The following is a 15,723-nucleotide window of genomic DNA, read 5'->3' on the forward strand; positions in this document are numbered from 1 at the left end:
GCCGGCAAACGTGATTCAAGCCATGTGCCATGTCGTTGTCTCGAGAAATGAAAAAAGGGGACATGCATGTCCATTAATCTCTATATTGGTGTCTCAATAGTAGATATTAATTGCTAATAAATCATTGCTTAGCATTGCTTTTCTCAACTAAAACAAGCATTCACACCGGTATCTCTCCTTCACAAAACAATCCTTGCTTTTATTATTTTATGGCCGTGATATATATAAGTATAAGTATATAACACATTCACGTGAACAGTGCACCTACCCTACCTTAAACATGAGCACTACCATAGGTTTTCTTAGAACTTCTGCAAATCAGATATACGTACCACTTCACATAATTTTTTATCCTAAATAGTAAATAGAATGCATACTTTATAAGAATAAAATAATCTGATATAGCCTGATCTCTTGTACTAACCAGATGTATCTAATTGAGGGTACGCAAATCCATGTAATATAAAATATAAGACATAAATAAATCCAATATAAAAGGCCATGTAACATGGTTTGCACATTTTTCTGTCAATGCAGAGTATATAAAGTAAAGGGCCTGAAGAAAAAGAATAAACCTTAGATACATACACAAATATAATGACTTGATACAAGTGATGACTGGACAGAATGACTTGCACTTTGCTTGACCCAATCATTCAACAAATGAGGCTATCGATCTGTAAGTAACTTCTGTGATCCAGGTGGGTGGGGCAACCTGGTGCATTTCACAGAAACCAGTTTTGCATACCAAGTTTCTTGCACCTGTTCCTCAGCTTTAGCTGCTTTGGGAGGTCACTGATCCCCTTGTTATTCTAAGCCTGGAATAAATATCCTAACCATGTATTTTGTTTCTCCAACTTTCTACATCTTTGGCTCATGCTTACTTACCCAAAAGATTTGCATCTTGTTGCAATTTATGTTTTGTAATTTGTATAATGTCAAAAAAAAATAATAATTTTTCTCCAAGGGAAGGGTTTCAACTAATCAAGGGCAGTTTTGCTCCTCCGACCAGTTATTGGGATCGGTAAGCCATCAAAGATGGGTTTGGAGATAGCTGCTTGCAAATCCGGTTTCAGATTCCACATTGTGGTTGGCCAAGCTGAGGCCGAATTGTTCTTTTCCTGCTCTCTCAGGCTTGACGCACTTGATGATTTGCGTACTCCAGAAAGAGTATCGGTAAAGATGGATTCGCCCATCCCCACTGCAATAGAATCTAACCATCCTGATTCTGATTCTGAAAGCAGATTTGCTCGACTAGCTGATTTTGGCCTCATAGACAACGCTTTTCCATTTGAAGAAAAACCATTTGACCCCCCGTTAATTCCTTCCTTCAGAATCTTTTCTGGTGTAACAGGTCTGCTATCAACTTCAGCTTTCTGCCGTCTGCGAACGGATTTCTCATCAGATTTCTCACCTCCCACATCTCCAATGTCCGCAAGAGGCACATACTCATGCATTTCATCATTCCCAGTCAATAAATCATACACTATATTTGTTGACCTGGGGTAATGGTTTGATCGAAGGTCAGAAATTGGCGAAGTTTTGGGAAACCAATCATCTCCAGAATGATCTGAATTATCAGATGCATAAACTGCCAATTCTGTCTCAGATGTATCTCTAGCTATAGAAGAACTCAATCCATAGTATTTCTGCAAAATGGTCATGGCTGGAGAAACCTTCTCCTTGGGTGGTTTAAATCTTAAGGATTGTAGAGGTTCCTTCATGCCGTATTGACCTGCACGTGGGGGTCTTCTTTCCGAGCTATTATCCCTGCAATGATTTTAACCTAAAAAGATTAGTTTGTGAAACCAGCAGATTTTGAATTGAAGCAACAGCCTAGAACATCAAACAAAACTCATCCCCAAAGAAAAAAGATACAAGCCAAAACATGTAGAGTAGCAGCAAGAATTTTCATCAAACTGTAAATATCATGGGTTGATGATGCACCACAAACTTGCAAAAGCATCCTTGAAAAGCAATAATAAATTGTTGCACAATGACATGGGGAAGAATTAGAAAACACAATACATGAGTATATGGTAGTACCCCAACTTTGCATGTCCATTAGGTACACTCGGAGTGGGAGAGGGGGATGGCGGATGTCGTCCCGGTAACGGAATTTTCAATGTCTTCAGTGCAAACATTTGAAGATCCGTGGCTAACCCGTTCATCCTTTTGATATCAGCTACCTGAATAAGGAGAGTTCAGTATCATGATATCACAGCCCAAAAAGCAATCATCCATGCATTGCTGGCCAGAAGTAAAAAATTTCTGACGCATTCATTGTTATAGCCTTATAGGCATTTCTGCACATTATACAATCATCTACTTTGTATATTACCATATCTTCATGATAATGCAGTATCTCTAATAGTAATTTGTATGCCACTGGAAATGAATAAAAATAAACAATATTTGGAAAATGAAAAGTCAAATAGGTTGGAAATCAAATGAATTCAAGTTCTGCCCCAACTTCAAAACAATTTCTACCTATCGTTACTTATTCTCACCTGCATAGCCATTCCACTAATCTCAAATCCCAAAAGTGGAGAATATTAACTCAAAGGAGAAAACTTTGATTAAATAACTAATCAGAAATCGAGCCACTTAACTTAAATGGTTCCTTCAGATCGGTTTGGTGGAATAACAAAACAAAAACAAATCAAACATACACAACCTTCCATCATTCCCAAAAAAAAAGAGTTAAATAAGTTTAAACAAGCACAACACAGGACACCAAAAAGTATTGAAGAAAAGGGTGTAAACAAAATGAAAATAGGACCTCAGAATGAAACCCAGAAGAAAAGGGTAAACTTTACCACGTTTAAGGCACCCCAAGTTCAGAATCATAAGAAAATAATGCACAATAAGATCATGAAAAAAGAAAAATTGAAGTAGCTATATACCTCAACGCCATACTTAATAGCCACACCAGCGAGTGTGTCGAGCTTAGAGACTTGGTGCTCAATATAATTCAACCCACTTCCACCGCCGCCGACACCGCCACAGACGCCGCCGCCGTTCTGCAACCCGTTCGACGGCGACATCTTCTCCGATCGGTCGCCGACACCAAAGATCTACGATCTCACACCAAAGGAATAATAGCTTCTTCACATATACAGAAAAAAGGGGCAACCAATTAATTCGAGAAAAAGTGAGGGTTTGGTGAAGTGGGTGGAAGAGTGGAGGGTGGAATTGCGCCTAAAGATGAAAAGGGTCAAAGAAAAATCTGATCTTGGAGGAGGAGGAAGAAGAAGAAGAAGGGAAAGGGAAATTAGAGGATGAAGAAAAACAAGGGTTTTAAAATAAAACTCTGTATTATGTTGGTAAAGAGAGTGAGAAAATAAAAGAAAAAGAAAAGAGAAAAAACAAAAATGAAATGAAAAATAGGGTTCTTTATTTCCTAAGCTTCTTCTTCTTCCTCTAGTTCAATAGGGGATTTGACTTTATTCCACACTACCATTACTCTTCTTTATTTCTTTCTCTCTTTCTTCTGAGATTGAAAATTTTGGATGTGGAGAATGGGAATGGATTCTTCTTCTTCTTGTTAATTCCTCTTTTAAGTAACATGCCAATCCTTTTTTTCCCGTTTTGGGGGTTAAGGTTTTGAACCAAAAATATAAAAATGGAAATTAGTTTTAAATGTATTAGGTCACTATGGTTGAAATTTTATTTGTAAAATTTGTTATATTTTAATTCAATTTTGTTGTTCCTTAATCGTATTTATAACAAATTTAGCAATTTATTGTAAATAATAAAATATTACAAATTTTTATCATACAAATATTATTATTTTAAAATAAATAATGCTAGAGGCCAGCAATATTTGTGATTGATAGTCATCAACTAACCATCAATGATGATTTGATGGTCTGAAATTGGTGTAAGATTTCATCCAATGACTCATCTTTGCTGGCCAAAATGTAATAAAATTGCTGCCTCCTAGACTTTTCCTTTTAAAATATAGAATATTTTGCTTGTATAAAAAATTTAATTTATCACACTAACAATATATTAATATGAATAATGTTTTATCATACGAATAAAGATAAATTGAAGTGTAATCTAATTAATATAAATATAAATATACATTATAAGTGAGTCAACACTCTTGGAGTCTTGATCCTTTACATGCACCATTTTTTTCTCAATATGGCTTAAATTACTATGACAATAGCATTGCAAATTTTTCAAACAAAATACACAAAAGTAGTATTCAGATATACTGGTAATATTAATTAATTGAAAACATAATTCCATACTATATATTAGTAAAGAAATAAATAAAGTTGGTTTAGAAGGAAAGTCAAATGATTGTGCAAGCACACCGGTGATGATAGAATGGATTCCTTGTACCTTTGTCAGCGTAGCTCTTCAAACCTCTAACACCACTTTTGGATTTGGAATCACTGCGAATTATGAGATTCACTATTCTTTTATCAATTTCTTAACTTTATTCATTTGTAGTATAGCTTATTTTGTTTAATTTAAATGTTTGGTGGTGTTGGTAGTGGTAATGGTAGTAGTATAATATAGTATGGGATAGTATATATATTTCTGTTCTTAATTTATTATATTGAAAAGATTGGTATACATTGAAATTCTTACGTTGTAAAGTCTAATAAAGAGGCACGAGTTTATGTTAAAATATTAATCAATGAAATCAATTTTTATAAAATTGAGTAACGCGGTGAGAGAGAGCGCGATGCACCGACACACAGCCAAACACAGCCAAAAGCACCGAGCCATGTGGCCCCTCTCATGATTGTTACGCTTCATTTTTTTTTTCTCTTAAAATTATGCTTTATCAAATTTTAACCATTAAATTCTATTCTCTAATAGTAGTATATGGTTGATGTGCTCTACTATGCCATATAAGTAGAATTTAATTTTGATGTATTAATAATATAAAATATTTTATATAATTATATAATTATATTTATTTTTAAATAATTATTTATATAATTAATATAAAAAATAATTATTTTTATTAATATATTATTATGTAATTATATATATATATAAATTTATTTTATGTTAACAGTATATTAAAATTAAATTTATAAAAGTATATGATAATATTTATTGCAAAGTATTCTTATAACTTTAATATATAAATGAATGTTCATTTTATGACATTTTCATATTGTGCCAATTTTTTTCTTCTACTAGCTAATTCTTGTCATTTGCAAGTCCAAGTTTTCATTTTAGCCGTGTTTAAAAAGTGCACATAGAATTTTTCTTTTATGTTTTTTATCTTGATTAATTACATAATTATTTTAATACGATTCACTCTATTTTTTTATTTTTTGGATATTCTAAGGTTGGTTAAGAAATGCTTAATATGAAATCACTCGAATGACGAATCAGGTCATGTGCACTTAATTGTCACTCACTCCCATTATTATGTTAATCAGCAAACATTTATTGTTATCATGTGATTTTATCCAACTCTTGCAGTTTTTTCCTTTAGCTTAGAAAATTTTGAGTGCTTAAGTGCTAGTATTAGTTTCTAAAAATCATACACTCCTAATAAGGTAATAATCAGAGTAAATTAACTTGCTATTAAGAACTTTCTTAAATATTATAAAAGACTTTTACAACAATTTAAGAGTTTCATGTTCATTGTTCAATTTTCTCCGTTTTTTCTATTAAAATACCTAACCACGTGATGCTTGTACTTCCCAAACGCCATACTAAATTAGAAAGAAGCCCCTTCTTTATTTTCTTTTTGCAATTTGAGTCTTCCATTAGAAAGAAACATGAAACTATTAAGCGTAATTAGTGATAATCAAACGCGGATTAGTGTAAATCACACTTCAATTCCGTGTTATCTCAACCTCCTTCAATGTCTTCATTCATTAGTTAAATGACAAATACTTAAATGTTTAAGATATTTAAATATTTATAAATATTTATTTTTATTTATAGTATCTAGCTTCTATAGAAAAAACTAAATAAAATAAATTCCAAGGGATGTATCTTAGTTAAGTTTGGCGAGTTCTCAATATCATTACTTTAAGATGTAAAAATAGGAGATAGTTCTGTCATAGACCATTAATAAAGTATATCAAATCTAACAAATTAAAGTCAAAGTGTGCTGGCAAAATGCAAGTCAATGGATTCATAATTCATTCACATTGTTTTAAGATTCCCTCTTGTTTTACGATGTATACTCAAAGCAGTCAACAACTTAATAAAAAACCTACAATTTTCTCGGGATTTTATCATCAATATTTGCAAACCGAACAGATTCCTTTCCCTTCTTTCCCTCATTATCGTTTTTGGTTAAACATATATCACGAAATGTAACTTTTTGGTTAATTATGAATACTATCTAAGTTTACACATTGATTTCATATGCTATATTATACCATTTATTAAAATAAATAATCTAGGAGGCCTAACCTAAAGCAAGGGATAAGAGCCTAAGAAGAGAAATTTTGGGTTCACCTACATAGTCAAGGGATTGAAATATTTTTCTAGAAAATATTGTGTATAGAGAGTAAAAAACAAACATTAGATATTTCAATTTTAAATGAAATATTGAAATCCTGTTTTACCAAATCAACAATTAAAATAATAAGATATGTGAAAGACAATTATTTAGATCAGTTTTTTTTTTTTTAAAGTAAGCTATTAGGATAATACAAAAACAAAAATTCCGTTACCCTTTATTTTTTTTTCTATTTTTCTTTCTTCTTTTTTTTTTTACAGTATTTTTAATTTTAGACCGGATTACTTCCAAGACATGAAATGATCCCTCAGGAAACTGGGAGTGAAAGCGATGCTAAGGTCAAGGTGGTACTATTGTTCAACAAATCTACAAACATTTATCTTCTTCCCATTAACTTGTACTCAGTTATTGAATGCGAAGTTATTGCCACAACTTTGGGGAACATATTGAAAATTCTCCCAACAAAGAGTTAACTATCTCCAAAAAGCACTCAACCATCAACCAAAGCTCCAGTAGCAGATGCCAAAGTTAGTGCCACCACTTTGGGAGATGAGCTAGTTGACCTTTTCTCTTACCAAACTAACTTGCCTCTATTCGGCAATTGCCTTGGAACATTAACACATGCCACTTACCAAGTCTCAATTCAAGAGCAACGTGTCCCAGATAAACATAGAAAACCGATTACTCAACATTCCAAGGCAACCCATATCTTCAAAATTAAAATTAAAATTGAAAAAAAAAAATCAAGAGAGCAAGAGTTGTGTCAACACATGTGAGCGTGACAAATGGGATGTGCAAATCTAATTTCTATGGAAAATAACACACAAGCTAGCCAATAGTCGTTGCCTATCATTCAGCATAGGACCATAGAATATAATACATTCCTCTACATCCATTTGAACAACACAGACTATGAAAATGAATGACAATGAAAAGAAGATTGCTGAATATCCCCACAAGCCACAAGGAATGATAACAATCCTTCCTGATTATGGTTGATCAAAATGAAAATGCTGTCCATTATAATATATAGGAAAACTTCTGAAAACCAGAAAATCGATGAAACTCCAGGAGATGTATGTAAGTTTTGATAATTAGAGGGAAGGGAAGAAAAAGGAGGATTGAAAATCTCTTCCTTCAAACCCTTCCATTCTCAGAAAACACTCTCAACATGGTTCAAAGTTCCACAACAAAACTCACTAGGGAAAATCTATGAAAACAAGATATCATGAAAAATCCCCTGCTTATCTGCTGTAACTGAGACTGAACAAATGAAGAACAGGAACAGACATTAGAAGCCAACTGCAAAAGCACACCCCCACCCTCCCTTCCAAAACCAAAAAAAAGGGCTCAATATTTGATCTTTAGAAGCTCTCCAATGGCAGTATATTAAGAGATGAACCAGTCAAAAGGAGCCACACATAGACAATCAAAACTTCACAAATATTGAAAATGCACATAAAATTTTGAATCTGTATAAAATTCTAAGTGTGAAAATGGTAATGGGCATTTGACAGTTACGTGTGTTTATTAGCATCATGGAACATAACATTTGCAACTGTCACCATTCACTGATTGACATTTAAGATCATTTCTATTAAACAAGGCTGCAGATTTGAAACACTCTTCATACCTGCCACCAAAACAAAACAGAACTATGTGAAAATCTCCGAAAGTGTATGGCATCTGAATCATAATATTACAGCATGCAGCATAAGACCAAAGCCCAAAGGCAAAAAATCAATTCAGGATATCTGATATCTAAGCATAAAGGCTTGAGAATGGAACAAGCTAGACTTGAACCTAAAAACACAAAATATTAACTGCAGTCACATTGTTTTTCTTTAATTCACAATGCTTAGTGCAAAACTGCAAGGAGATTTATAAAAAGGTAGATTTATAAATAGGATTACAATCGAGCTTTCAACAATAAAGGAGTTCCTGAATCCAAACCCAAATTATACAAATCCCATGACTACATTGGCCAACCCCTCTACTAAGCAGTGGTGGAGTTGCTTTTAAGAGATTACATAAACAATATAATAAGCCCCTATGTCTATGATACTTAGAATTTCCCACTCCAGGATTATGTAATAAAATTATAACAAGCACAACCTTTGTAACGTTCAACAATAAGTATGAAAAGTTGAAGACTAGATAAAGATTAATCATGCAAACACATCCCAGAGTTGAAGTCTTTCAAGGAAGTGAGGAAGGTCTTAAAAATAGCAAGCATTATTTCAACAAATATAAATAACAAACAGATGAACCACAATTATTGTTGTTGAAAATTGATATGTACATGGTCCTTCATATAGAAAATAGAAATACAAAATCTTATGAAGCCATGTTTCACGAGTGGTAAAATACATACTAAATTCATCGTATTTGGCTACCTAACAATATAATAAGCCTATATCCATGATAGTAAAGCATCCATCAAAGGGCAAGTATATTAACAAGATCAAAACGAATAAGCGCTGTTCATCCGTAGTTACAATCCCTCAATAGATCTAAAATTATCCTCTGCCACAATCGTTAAGAGTAGTTCTACACAAGCCCATTTATGCTTATACATTTCATTTGGTAACAATATTTTTTCCTTCTTTTTTTATCCTCCTTCCTTTATACAAGTCTTTCTAAACAGAAGAGAAACTAAGCTAATTCATTCAGTTAGCGTGCATAAAGAAACAATTGAGCTGAGTAGTTAATACATCAAAAATCTTCTTCAGTCTACATAAGATTAAGGAAGTTTACTCCATTCATCCTTTGAGTCTGAGATCACTGTAAACAACAACATTTCTTGCAGAAAATCACTTAGCAGAATAATTATGGGGGGACGTTAGTGACATTACACTACTTATATATCTTTAGTTGTGCAGCTATGGGGGGGACTTCATATTGCATTAGCAGAGGTAAATCTTCATACAAAAATTGTTCACGTTAATCACAGAATCACAGGCATGTTGAGGCTCATAGACATTGAAAACAACTGCAATAGCTGCTAATTCCTCCAATATAAATAATAGAAGAGATAAGGAAGCTTCTGTTGTTGTAATGACCTTTTGTATTTATCTAGACGGGTTGGAAGTGTGGCATAAATATTTTAATGAACTGAAGCATTTTCTTTCAAAGTTTGCTATAAGAGAAACCATAATCCTTTCTTCATCCTATAAATGTTTGCTGTGATGACATTGATCAATAAAGCAATTGCATCCAAAAAAACATGACCAAAAAATATCAAACTATTTCCAACTCTGGTTCAAATTTGTCCAAGCAACAAAGAAAAAGAATGAAGGTTCCTTGAAGTAGCAGCTGTACAATCCATATGTTTAACACAAACTATAAGTTCAGAAACCTCATTCTTCCATAGCTGCAGGCTCAAAGCTATCACCACCTAAATCTAACCTGCCACCTAACATACCACAAATTTCTAATCAAGAGAGGTGTCTCAGCTCTCACAGTACAATTGTATTCACTTCAGGGGACTCAAAACAAAGCAGGAAAAGCAAAAGGATTTCACAATAACCAGAGCTAAACTTGACACTTTAGTGCTCCTTCATCGTGTTACTCAATGTATTCGAATTAGACAACACCATGATTCAACACCAAATTCGGAACCAAAATACCATATGATAAAATGATATGAACTTACATTATGAAACACAAGTTGCTCTCAATCAAGATCTTCCTGTCTGGTCTCTGACTCAAAATTCCGATTCCCCCTACTTTCGGAATTCGGTTGCCCACTGTTGTTGTTGCCGCCACTGTTGCTGTTGTTGTTGTTCCCAACATTGCTTGTCTCCGCAGGAGAACCACCGAATTGCCTAAACGGCCACGGCAAAGAAACCCTAAACACCCTCCTCTCCAACGTTTGCCTATTATCCCCGCCATCATTGTCACCGCCAACACCACCACCACCGCCACCACTTCCATCAGAGGATTCAGCTGAACCGCCTGCTCCCACAGACCGGTTCACTGGGGCAGGCGTAGGAACCCCACCACGCTGAGCCCTCCGCTCATAATCCGGATCATCGGTAGGCAACTCGTAACGGCAAACTGGGCACGAATTATGCAGTTCCAGCCATGGCAAGATGCAATCAGAATGGTATATGTGCTTACAGGGGATCTGCTTCGCCGATTCGCCAAGCTTGAAGGTGTCCTTGCACACCGCGCACTGAGAAGAATCCGATTCCAGCAGCTCCTCTGTGACCGACACGTCCGGCAGCCCCTCCACAGCTGACTTCGATGCTGGCGGCGTCCCGTACCGATTCGGATCGTTCTCCGCCAGCTGCTGGATCAGCTCCTCGAGCCCCGGGCCGAAGAAGTAATCGCCGTGAGTCATGTTCCCTCCGGGAAACCGGAACGTTCCGGTGGTAGGGTCGCCGGAATTCTCGATCACGAACTGGACGTTGGCGCCGCCAGCTCTTAGGGTTTGGAGGTAGTTCTGGAGGAACACAAAGGGGTTAAAGGCTTCGCCGGAGGCGGCGGTGTTACCAACGCCGCCGCCAAGCAGCGTGGATAGATCGTCGCCACCACCGGAGAATAAGAACGGGAGGTTTCCGGCGGAGGGACCTCCGGCGAAGTCAGAGTTGAAAGAGAAGAAAGGATTGCTGAAGTTAGGGTTAGGGATTGGAGTTTCGAGTTCTTCGAGGAAGCCTTCGTTGCAGTTAGGGCAGAGGAGCTCGGAGGAAGAAGGGACGATGGAGACTGTGCGGTTGCACTGGTGGCAGAAGTATTGCTGAGGGCTGCCGGAGGTGACGCCGCCGGAAGAAGACATGTCAATGGAAAGATGAGAGAGAAAGAGAAAGGTTTGGTAGAGAGAGAAAGTGAGTAGAGCGTAAGAACGTGGGAAGTGCCAACAAGTGAGGGAGAAAAGTAGGGGCAAAAGCGTAAATAGAAATCAATTGTGGGTAACTAGGGAAATTGAGCTTCTTTTAATGTTTTTACTTGTTAGTGCCAAGCCCACTCAATAATTGGATTGGAGGATGCTCCTTATTCACATTTATCTGTTTAGAATTACTTCAATTTCATGCTTTTTGATATATAAAGATGATATTCATTTAATTAAAGAGATAAAATTATAGAAATGATTTTAGAATCCACAGCATTATTAATTTATTATAGAGAAAGAATAAGAGAAAGAATTTTCAAACAATAACATAGAATAAGCAAGGTATGTCTTCGTTTTGTTTTTGAATTCCATTATCCTGTTAATGATTGGATTGAGATTTTGTTCTGCTGATTGGTGGCTATGGTTAGCATAGCGTCACATATCTCAACCTTTTTTTTTCTTGTTTGAATCCAGTGATCCAGTTTTCATTCCAGTTCCTGGTAACTCTGCCAATACGAAGAGAAGGTTTACTCTGTTTTGCCCTTCGAAACTATGGTCATGTTCTTTTTATGAAGTGTCTCTAATGTTGTGGACGTGATTGAGAATTAGTGAGTGCTGATAAGGAGGTCTAGTGTAGCTTGAATCAAATAATTCCCTGTTCTTACATTCCATAATAAGTAACTCATTTTCATACCTTCCAATATTTTGCATAAGGTTATTTTAGAACCATTATGGTCTGTGCTCCACATTCTTGTTGAGATAAGACTAATAAACTACTTATTTGCATTCCTAACTAGTGTCGTAGTACCCATTTTGTTAGAAATTCAGAATCATTCAGTGTAACATACAATATAAACTGTTTGATAAAAAAGTAGCAAGTACCATATTGAATGGATATCTCAAGTACACATTCTTTTATCTTTTCTGTCACTAATGAAATAAACAAGATTGTGTTCATTTTATGTTATTTTCAAGAACAATAACAAGTTCAATGAATCACTCTAGTCCCAGACTCCCAGGGCTCCTTTTATGTACAAAAATATTATTGATAAAAGTAAAATTGGGAGAGGGAGATAAATAAAATCTAAAATGAGTAACACAAAAACAGTGATAAATACAATTACGCTTGGGCACACCCAAGTTCTGCACCCACTAGCTTTGTGGATGCCATTGAACCATGGCTGATATCTGATCCTTCTGACCCTAATTCACTCTCATTATCCAAATCATACATAGTTAGAAACAGCAATGTCAACAGACCAATGCATGTTTCTAGGAGCAAGGGGTGGTTCTTATGGTTGGGGAATGCTATTGAGAGCATGATCATCATTATAATTAATTGTGTCATTTTGTATGGATCAGTGAATCGAATATCTTCCATTATACTACTACTTTCTTCCTTCCATACGTGCATTCCAATCTCTTTTCCAATTGACTCACTTGAGACCTTTCCCTCAAAACCCTTATAATATGCTTCATATGAAAGCTTTCACATGATTCCATCCTCTTTCAAAATGTGGTGCTTCATAATAATAATCATCTCTCTTCAGATTAAAAATAAATAATTGACCCATAAGGCCATACCGTCCAAATTGAACTTGGTTGCCATTGATGGCCACAGTGGGTTTTACTTGAAGTGGTGGGGAAAGGATGTCATGTTTGAGTAGAATTGCAACGCAAAGAGATTTGTAAGGGAATATGGTGCCACGAAACCAGAAAGAAATAGAAGGTCCACTGCTGCGCCACTCAAACCACCTTGGAATGCTTCCACCTGGCATCACAAAGTGGGTGCTTCCACCCTGGTGCACTTGCTGTCATTCATTCATAATGCAGAAGCAGTAGTTTAGCATACATTATTAACTTAATATGAATTATGATGTGATCTGCATTCTTAATTATTAAAATGTAATGAAACCTGGTTGAGTAACACGCTTGTGCCCCTCGGACTCAATGATTTACAGTTTACTGCTGAGAACTCTGTCAAGCACGGTGGAATCCCTCTAATCTCCCGAAGATGCTCGCAATCATCCACCTTGAGTATCTCTAGAAAGCGAAATTGTTGGATGCATTTAGGAAGGACCGTGAAATTATTGCCTGTTAGGTCTAAAAATTCCACATTGGGAAACCATGCAATAGCTAGTGGAAAAAAGTCATCTGACAAATTGCTGTTCTTGAGAGAAAGGTGTTCCATATCTGAAGAGGGGAGAGAGTGAGTGAGTATTCCGTGAAGCCCATCTTCTTGCTCTTCCGATACCCTCCCCTTGTTTCCTCCTAAGTTAATATTACAAAAATCCAGGCTTGGCATCATGCAAATGACACTTGGTATTCTATACATTTTATTCTCCTCCAAATACAAATGCCACAATTTAGAAAGGTTACAAAATCAACATGGCAAATCTTTTATCCCAGTGCCAATCAAATCAAGCTCTTCTAGATTTTTCATCTCTTCTGGAATTTCTGGAAATTTCTCAAGGTTTGAGCATCCGGATAGACCCAACATTTTCAGTGAGGACAAATTAATAACAAGTGGAAAATTTGAGTTTGGGGCACTTTTCAGCATTCAATATTTTAAGTTTAGATAAAAAATCAACTGAATTGTCAACTGAGACTAAATTACTACATCCTTCAAAAGAAAATTCTTCTAAAGTTTGAAGATTAGACACATCAGGTATCTCTTTCAAAGAATTGCTGTAATCAAAATTCAAAACTTTTAAGATGATCAACATCTGAAAAAAATAAACAAACAAATAAAATTAATGAACAAACTAAAATAAAACCAAATAAACCTGATCATGTGAATTTACAAACATACAAAATTATGAAAATGAATTTAGTACGCTTACCTTGGATATGCTATCCAACTTGGGTGACATGTAGAGATAATCAGGCAACTTGAGTATGGAAAGCTTTTCTGGATCAAAATTAGAGGGAAAAGATCTCGATGGATATCTCCTCCATTCCAATACTCTTAAACTATTTGGAAGGTATTTGGGTCCTCTGAAAAAACGATCATTTTTTATAATAAGTGTTTTGAAATTTTTTATCTCTTTAAAAGCTGTTCCATCCCATTTTACTTCTACATCATCATTTTTCTCTTTTTTTGACAGATCTTCACCTCCTTCCTTTCTAAATAAAGGAAATTCTAAATGTATGATTTTAATGGCACTAGTTCCCTTTCATCACACAAAAGTAAAAACATGAATTAATTAAAATACGTGTTAAAATAACTCTTTAATAAACTTAAGTAAAAAAAAACTATTACTTACTTGATTATCTTCTAAAACTTTAACTATATCCTTGTAGAACCATAATCTACTATGTTTTCCAGGCACTTTTGACGATTTTTCTCGACATATATCTTTGCCCATGTCCACTATTAGATCATGTAATGTTATTCTGAATAGATGATCAATCTTTATGAGAGATTTTTCAACCAACATTCCAATATGATATTTCATACCCCTCCCATATTGAGCTTGAAGTATAGCTGTAACTTCCACTGATTTATATCCTTTAAAACAACAAGCAATATCAAGAAAAACACTCTGCACATCATCACCCAAAGCATCAAAACTAACCTGGAGTATCTGATGAGTTTGGAAAACTCTAATTTAATTTTGATGATGAACAAACATTATTAAAATAATTAATTACAAAATTATTAATTTGATTTTCATTTAACGTATGTTAATTAATAATTTTGTGATGCAGGTTTTTAATATGGGCCGAAAATAAAAGAAAAATCATTGCAAGCCCAAGTGTTCTATAAGTACATTCAGCATTGATGCAAAAATGTTTTATTTGTTGTGGCTGGATTATTATTCTTGTTATTGGGCCAGATTGAGTTATTGTTACTACAAGCCCAAATGAAAACTTTCCTATTTGTTCAATGCTTGATCCAAAAAAATCCATCAGGAAAGCACATGTTACTAGTTAGGCCAAAATGAAATCTATTGCTACCAAACCCAACATTAATAAATGTTTCCATGCTTTATCCGAATCCATGAAGCAAAGAAAAAGCCTCAATGCTTCCAACGGATTTCATTTCACTCTTTGGAAGGATTTGAAATTTAATTCACTAGCATGGGGAACATGAGAGAGAACTTGACTTTGATTTGATGGGAACCATTATGATTAATGCTACACGCTAAACCACTAGGGAAGTAAAAGCAACCCTTCAATATGTTACATTTCATTTAATTGCTTTTACTTTAACTTCACATTCTCTCTCATCTCTCTCTTCTTCTTTCTTCGGTCATTAACCAGGAAGCCATGGAAGCTACTTGGAGCTATTGAAAGGAAGGGAAAGCAAGACTAAAGACCATCGAGTTGATGGCACGAAAAAGAAAAAGAAACGTATGCTGTGGCTGAGATTATCACCAAATGTGGTAAGATTTGGTGAGGTAATCTCGGATCCTTCATACTCAAAAAG

The 15,723-nt window shown here is 35.1% G+C and overlaps 2 protein-coding genes and 1 non-coding gene across 5 annotated transcripts; all 3 read right to left on the reverse strand.

Annotated features, from left to right (window-relative positions):
- Positions 1-458: 458 nt before the first annotated feature.
- LOC112801870 (uncharacterized) lies at positions 459-3,626 on the reverse strand. Of its 3 annotated transcripts, none has more exons than XM_025844817.3 (3): positions 2,907-3,626; positions 2,047-2,189; positions 459-1,770 (listed from the first exon to the last, which is right to left on the reverse strand). In XM_025844817.3, the coding sequence occupies exons 1-3, from the start codon at positions 3,045-3,047 to the stop codon at positions 981-983; spliced, it is 1,074 nt and encodes a 357-aa protein (XP_025700602.1). In that variant the 5' UTR covers positions 3,048-3,626; the 3' UTR covers positions 459-980. The 3 variants fall into 3 exon arrangements, with proteins under 3 accessions (XP_025700602.1, XP_025700603.1, XP_025700601.1); XM_025844818.3 differs by having other exon boundaries at positions 2,053-2,189; positions 2,907-3,613; XM_025844816.3 differs by having other exon boundaries at positions 2,029-2,189; positions 2,907-3,613.
- A 4,187-nt stretch (positions 3,627-7,813) lies between these two features.
- LOC112801871 (E3 ubiquitin-protein ligase RING1-like) lies at positions 7,814-11,490 on the reverse strand. Its single transcript, XM_025844819.3, has 2 exons — positions 10,113-11,490; positions 7,814-8,090 (listed from the first exon to the last, which is right to left on the reverse strand). Exon 1 carries the CDS (start codon positions 11,235-11,237, stop codon positions 10,134-10,136), a length of 1,104 nt encoding a protein of 367 aa, XP_025700604.1. The 5' UTR covers positions 11,238-11,490; the 3' UTR covers positions 7,814-8,090; positions 10,113-10,133.
- Positions 11,491-12,148: 658 nt separating this feature from the next.
- LOC112801876 (uncharacterized) lies at positions 12,149-14,802 on the reverse strand. Its single transcript, XR_011882237.1, has 4 exons — positions 14,558-14,802; positions 14,135-14,288; positions 13,207-14,017; positions 12,149-13,102 (listed from the first exon to the last, which is right to left on the reverse strand). It is a non-coding gene; the product is annotated as an uncharacterized protein (transcript).
- Between the last annotated feature and the right edge of the window lie 921 nt (positions 14,803-15,723).

The sequence above is a fragment of the Arachis hypogaea genome, chromosome 5 (genome assembly GCF_003086295.3).
Source record: "Arachis hypogaea cultivar Tifrunner chromosome 5, arahy.Tifrunner.gnm2.J5K5, whole genome shotgun sequence".
In the NCBI taxonomy this organism is placed as follows: domain Eukaryota; kingdom Viridiplantae; phylum Streptophyta; class Magnoliopsida; order Fabales; family Fabaceae; genus Arachis; species Arachis hypogaea.

Bases quoted from the DNA above. Each gene is read 5' to 3' on its own strand.
- LOC112801871 (XM_025844819.3), bottom strand. From the start codon at position 11,237: ATGTCTTCTTCCGGCGGCGTCACCTCCGGCAGCCCTCAGCAATACTTC.
- LOC112801870 (XM_025844816.3), bottom strand. From the start codon at position 3,047: ATGTCGCCGTCGAACGGGTTGCAGAACGGCGGCGGCGTCTGTGGCGGT. The intron at 2,190-2,906 runs GTATATAGCTAC...CTCCTTATTCAG, and splicing joins CTATTAAGTATGGCGTTGAG to GTAGCTGATATCAAAAGGAT. The intron at 1,771-2,028 runs GTATTGTGTTTT...AAATCATTGCAG, and splicing joins GGGTACTACCATATACTCAT to GGATAATAGCTCGGAAAGAA.